At 33.0% G+C, this 6,356-nt stretch overlaps 1 protein-coding gene across 1 annotated transcript; it reads left to right on the forward strand.

Moving 5' to 3' along the window:
- Positions 1-484: 484 nt before the first annotated feature.
- LOC105331236 (uncharacterized) lies at positions 485-3,853 on the forward strand. The gene is made up of 8 exons (XM_011433347.4): positions 485-614; positions 737-766; positions 1,034-1,135; positions 1,394-1,494; positions 2,231-2,336; positions 2,439-2,609; positions 2,783-2,943; positions 3,665-3,853. Exons 1-8 carry the CDS (start codon positions 542-544, stop codon positions 3,767-3,769), a joined length of 849 nt encoding a protein of 282 aa, XP_011431649.3. The 5' UTR covers positions 485-541; the 3' UTR covers positions 3,770-3,853.
- Positions 3,854-6,356: the final 2,503 nt, after the last annotated feature.

Consider the following 6,356-nt stretch of genomic DNA (forward strand, 5'->3'; position numbering starts at 1 on the left):
TAATTTTTAAAGGTAAATATCTCATTTGTCAGGTGAAAAACACTAAAAACAAAAGTGGTTATATACTCTCTAGACAATGGTCTATCATTTGGTATACATGGATTTTTCCGAAACTGCATCTTAAGCGGGTGCAAAAATGCCACCTTGGCACTGGCATAATTATCCGGCACAGTATTCTTTCCATGAGGATGCTTTGTGCCAAATTTGGTTGAAATTGGTCAAGCGGTTTTAGAGAAGAAGTTCAAAATGTAAAAAATTTACAGACGGACGGACAGACAGACAGACAGACGACGGTCAAAATGTGATCAGAATAGCTCACTTGAGCTTTCAGCTCAGGTGAGCTAAATATGAAATTTGACCTATATGTACATGTCCCTAAAGGTAATTTTATGTGACATCGACGCATATAGTTCCAATGTTCAATGTATCAGTCTCCTTATCTGTAAGATGTTTAGATGCTAAGCAATGATGAAATGTCTCAAAAACTAGCCTGTATATATATATCTTGCCGGACGAAACCTTGTTCTAAAAGGTTTCCACTATGGGTCTGTTTTCGAGTTTTGCAGTTATCCTCATTGTGAATCTCACGATATGCCATGGATGGTTACTCGGCTGTTAGTAAAGTTTTACTAATTAATATCTGCAATTGTATAACAATGTTTCAATGAAAAATTTCTTGTCTTGATAAAACCTTTTATAATAGTGATATGAATGTATTTGTTTATTGTATTTTTAGCAAAATCTCATCCATGGGATGGATTGAAAGGTAAAACTTGACACACACTACTGATTTTATCTATATTCTGAGAGAGAGAGAGAGAGAGAGAGAGAGAGAGAGAGAGAGAGAGAGAGAGAGAGAGAGAGAGAGAGAGAGAGAGAGAGAGAGAGAGAGAACTAGAACGAACTTTGAAAACAACATACAGTGAATTTGTAATTTTATTTGATAGATATTTTAGAGAGTTAAGACAAGAGAGTGAAAATGATCTTTTTTTTTTTTTTAAAATATTCATTGTTTTGTCTATATACTCCTCAGTGACCTGGGGTATCAACCCATTTAGCAGTTCTAGTTTTGTCAACATGCCGAGAACGGAGTCCGAGGCGAAAAGCAGCGGGTTTACGATGATATCAGGATGTGGTGAGCTATCTCTGAAATAATCTTCAGTAAAATATAAATGTTATCGTCAGAACAATAAAAAATACCCCCCAAAAAACCCACTTTAATCAAATATAATAAATATGAATTTGTTACGATAATAAATGTGAATTAATAAATTAAATGTTATTTTTTATTCAGATTTCAGATATAGAAATATTTTTGATGCTGGTGGTTTTTTTTTATATGTAAAGTTTTCGAAATGCGATTCTGGGTTTAAATCGATTTATCTTATTTCAGGTCATGCCAACTTTCTTGGTAAAAGATATATGAAGAACAACGACCCTGCTGTCATCCTTATTTACGACGTCAATGGTTATATTGCCGGAATTCAGGCCGGGGTATGTAGTTGTTTTATTATTGTAATACTAGCAGTACTAAACTGAGCAATATATATACATAAAGAATATTCACACACAATACTTGATGTCAGCCTAACCTCCTAAATTCCGTAAAATCTACATGGAGGAAAGGAATTTATATGATAAAAGTAATTTTTTTGCCGCCGTTTGACAATTTTTTTTAGTGCTTTTGATTAGCAAACTGTTTATTTGTTTTGTAGAAGATATATATTTTTTTCATCCTCATGTCTCAATTTTGCAATCGGCGGCGGTTAATGACGTCAGAAAAGACGTAATATTTGTGATCATTGAAAATTAGGCATATAATCTATTGTCATGTTGTTTTGCTTTTTGTATGGATAGATTGCAGCTTTGAACATTTGAGCAGGAAAAGTTTTGATGTAGTAAACATATATCCCTGATAAAAATAATGGTTTATGGAATATGTCACTGTTTTATGTTTATTCTTCTTTGAGAGTTTTTTTTTAAATCAAATTAAAAATAATGAATACTTTACATGTATATCTGTTAAAATTCTCTATTAACATAAGTATAACAGATATTTTAGGACTCCATTTTACACCCCATTAATTTATATTCCTTTGTTAAATCCCTTTTTTTTTCTTAAATTTTACATGTAACAATGCTTTTTTCATTAATAATATTATTTTCTGTAAAGGCAGTTGTAATATAGAGCACACATCCCAAAAGATCCATGTTATTCTGTTATTAATAGTTACCAACCACACTGAGTAATGGATACCCTCCTGCAAATCTAAAAAACCACCCATTGGTCCAAGATGGCGACAAGTTCTACATGACAGCTTATTTTGTTTCTCCGGGTAAACATAATTGTCAAGCAAATTTTTGCTATTGGATTTTTTTAAAGCTATCATTTTTCATATGGAACTCTAAAACTCTATTTTTTCCTAAAATGCAAACAGATTCTATTTGCACTCATGGGCGAACGGCTGGCCAGTTCAGCAGCCAGGGTACTGGGACAGACCTGTATATTCAAAACAGCACTGATCCAATGGCCTCCATCAGGATTCCCCACCAAGAATCAGCCATCGGTTCAACAGCGTGGGTCAAAGGTCACTGTTTCCCTGCCATGGGTAAGTGCATGCTTCAATTTATTTTTCATATAAGTATATTTATCTTTGGGTCAGATACATATTATTTGTTAACCTTGTTCAATTGATTAACAAAGATATCGATGAGGTAATACCAGTTTAAATAGCATCGTAAGTTGTAATTGAAGTATTCATTACGACACTTATTCTTACAGGCGTCCACTATTGGTATGCCGCTACCCTGGACATGTCATGTGACAACTTTTTCCCAGTGTTCCTCCTATACAATGGAGGTGTATTGAACGCATTCGGATGGGCGTTTCAAGCAGACCTCTCCTCGTCCCGATTTGAACATCCTACCACTTCCTCCTTTGCTGTAAGTGCAAGGTTTTATTTTTTTAAACATCCTACTGCTGGTGGTAAATTTCTATCATTAAGCGGCGATATATCATTAGCGGTTGGAGATGTCAAGTGTTTATGCAATAATTTATAACATTAGGCGTTGCAATGGCAACGCTAAATGGTATTTGTATCATTAAGCGGCGTTGTGTCATTAACGGTTATTACAGTGGGCAATAAAAGGTTGACCAAAAAGGGGAACAACTTTGATCTGTATGTATGAAAAGTAAACTGTTAAGTCCCTTCAGTCCAAGGGCCATAATGGAATAGGGTAATTTTCCTATCTTGATATTATCAATTATTTAGGTACGTTGAGATGAATTCGGTGCTGTTTTAATTTATTAAATATCTATTTTTAATATTCTTTCATTATTTCTGACATTCCCAAATAAAGAAGGGGGGGGGGGAGTTAACGAATTTAATGGGAAAGAAAAAAAGAAAACAAACAAAACAATACGCTACAACGGCTGTAAATAGTCTGTTCTTTCTCGAGACGGCGAATAATTCAGAACATTATTTTTGGAAAGTGTGGATTCAAATATATGCCTAGTTTCAATTTTCCGTTTATTTTCTTCAAGATCTTTCTTGTTTGACCACGTTAGAGTTCAGATTACTTATTCCATTTAATGTAATGAAGAATTTCATAAAACTTTGTCAAATGGACTGTAAGCTAACATTTTGGTTGGTTTTCTTTTCAGGCCTTCATGAATCCTGTTCCACAGTGTTTATATAACGCCGGAAAACTCTCTACTTTGCACATTTATTTAAATGGAAATCCACAAACTGACTTGATTTGTAACTAGGTTTTTTTCTTATTTTCTCTGTGGCTATGTAGATGTTTTATCTGAGAAATATGATTTAATTTCAATAAAATTACAAAGTTTTAACTCTTTTGTCTTTTGTCTGTACTAACTGGATTTTGACGGCATGTAACCATAGCCGATGAAATAAAAATCTTAAAATACTTATCACAACATGAGTCTGGATAAGGCTTGGTCGCGAAAATTAGTCGTCGCGATCCAGTTTATCTCCAGGAAATCGCGAAATAAAGTCGCAGCGAATAAAAGTTGGTTTACAGTAAAACATTGCGGTAATTGCTGTAAGATTGCAGCAAATAAGCAGGGATTCAACATATTTGAAGAACATATAAGTATGATAACAATCTTCTGCAAAAAAACATCTAATGAATTGAATGTTTGAAGGAAGTTCTCATGAACAGTAATCAGGTCGAATCATACAATGTAGTGCTTACTTCATCCCAATATTTGCCATTTTGAAATGTTTGAATACAGTAGTTATACATTGACATTGTGTTGGGGGATGTTCCATTTACTAGAATGAGTTCATATGTCTAATTGGTATATGAAAGTCCATTAATTTTCGCACATCCAGCATTTAAGAATCAAGATTTAATTTTTTTTTATTTCCAAGTGGACAAAAATTTCTAGATAAAACATGTTGAAGCTGGTGAAGCTCAGAAAGATTGTTTGTTTTCAATCTTTACTTAAATCTCAATTGAGTCATATTTCCTTTAATATGTCATGTTCAAAATTAATATACGCATCATGTATATGTGTGTTTTCACATAAATACGTTTCAATTAAACACTACGGTAGTTTTTAATCTACTATACAGTCAAAATGTAAAATTTTATATGTTTTCTATAAATAATAAATACAAATACTTAAAGAAAAAAAAATCAAATATGATCATAAAGAGAAAATTGTCCTGAAAAAAAAAATGATTGGCTAAATATAAACAATTGGTCATTAAACACGTGACATGTTAGCGATATAAAAACATTGACTACGACAAAGATTTTCTGTAAACTTGCTGATGATACGCATGCATTTGCAACAAAAAATATCTGAAATGTTCGCTACATTTTTCTTTTAAGTTCATTAGCGAAGAATACTTGTTAAAAGCCCCATAGCACGATCCGACGTTTGTTTCAAGTTCATTGCCTACAAAACCATTGAACAGTTGACTTCACAATAAAGTTACTTCATTACGAATTCCACAGACGTAGTGCGTGGAGTTAGAAATAAACCGACTTCTAAAAAGTATTTTACCTGTTTTGTTTCTTTGTTTATCCATACGATAATTTGGTAGATTTCACATAATACACCTCTGGGGTTGCTAATTTCAGATTGGCTTATTTCATATGTCAACATAAGCGTCAATAGATCCTTCTTTCCCATGGACCAGTGAGTAATTCAACGTTAATTATGAGTTATGTGCCTGCTTGTAAAAAAGGGCTCTAACAAACCTTTTCGCTCAATAGTTCAGATTGCAGAGTGTTTTTTGACGACGTCCTCTCCTTTCAAGCAATGGCCTTTCTCGTGTAAATTTTTTTAATAAATAGAACCATCATATTACCATAAATATCGATGACTATCTAATAGTCCAAATTTAAGTGTGAAGTCACGTGAGGTTGTACATTCCCATTTTCCTTTTTTATCATTAGGGCTAGTAATATATGATGTTGAAATTGCGGGACAAATTCATATTTCTTTAAATATTAGGATGACGTCAAATCAAAACATCGTATGTATCCGCCTGGCTTTGACTTTGCTTCTTATTGATCTTTTTTTCCTGGCGACTTAATGAGGAAAATAAAGATAAATCAAGCTTTTGAGTTGGTTTGCTATGCTTGTCAAAACGTTTAACCAATAACAAGATTTAAAACTCATAAATTATTTACAAATACATGTTATAGGACGCTGAAGATCAGATTTGACATAACCTGGTATGTTTTCCTTTAAAGTTCCTCTTACAATCCTACTGCCGATCGCTTACATTATATTATATTATTATTATATTATTGAATTATATTTAATTCTACTACAGTTATTGCCGAGATCAAAGAGATGCCGCGGACATTATTCTCCAATATACCACGAACGTCATCAGTAAATTATTAGATCAGAAATACGTACTTGTCTCGCACTGACCATGAAAGTACAACTTAAAACAGTAAAAAGTTTTAAACTATGTCAATTTCACGTGTTAGTTCCAGTCAAAATGATGTGTATTGCCTCAAATGTTTATTTTTAAGAGATCAATGCGGCTGTTCCTAGCACCTCCCTAGCACATTTTCACTGTGTGTTTTACATAAAATATATAACGTGTAGTAGTAATAATCGTATTAAATTGCCCTTAAAATATTAGGAACATGATTCAAAGATATTTTATAAATAATTATATAAGTAAAGAGTATTAAAAATCCAAAGAAAAATTCTGTCGTCTGCATGTGATTCCTTTGGTCGATACACATGTAAACATTACTAACTAAACCATTGGGGTTACACGGAACAGCCGTCAAAATGACTTAGATCGTCTCTCTATAGGAGAAACGATCTGTAGAAATACTGGGCTGTTAGTAGAATA

This window comes from Magallana gigas, chromosome 5 (assembly GCF_963853765.1).
Source record: "Magallana gigas chromosome 5, xbMagGiga1.1, whole genome shotgun sequence".
In the NCBI taxonomy this organism is placed as follows: Eukaryota; Metazoa; Mollusca; class Bivalvia; order Ostreida; family Ostreidae; genus Magallana; species Magallana gigas.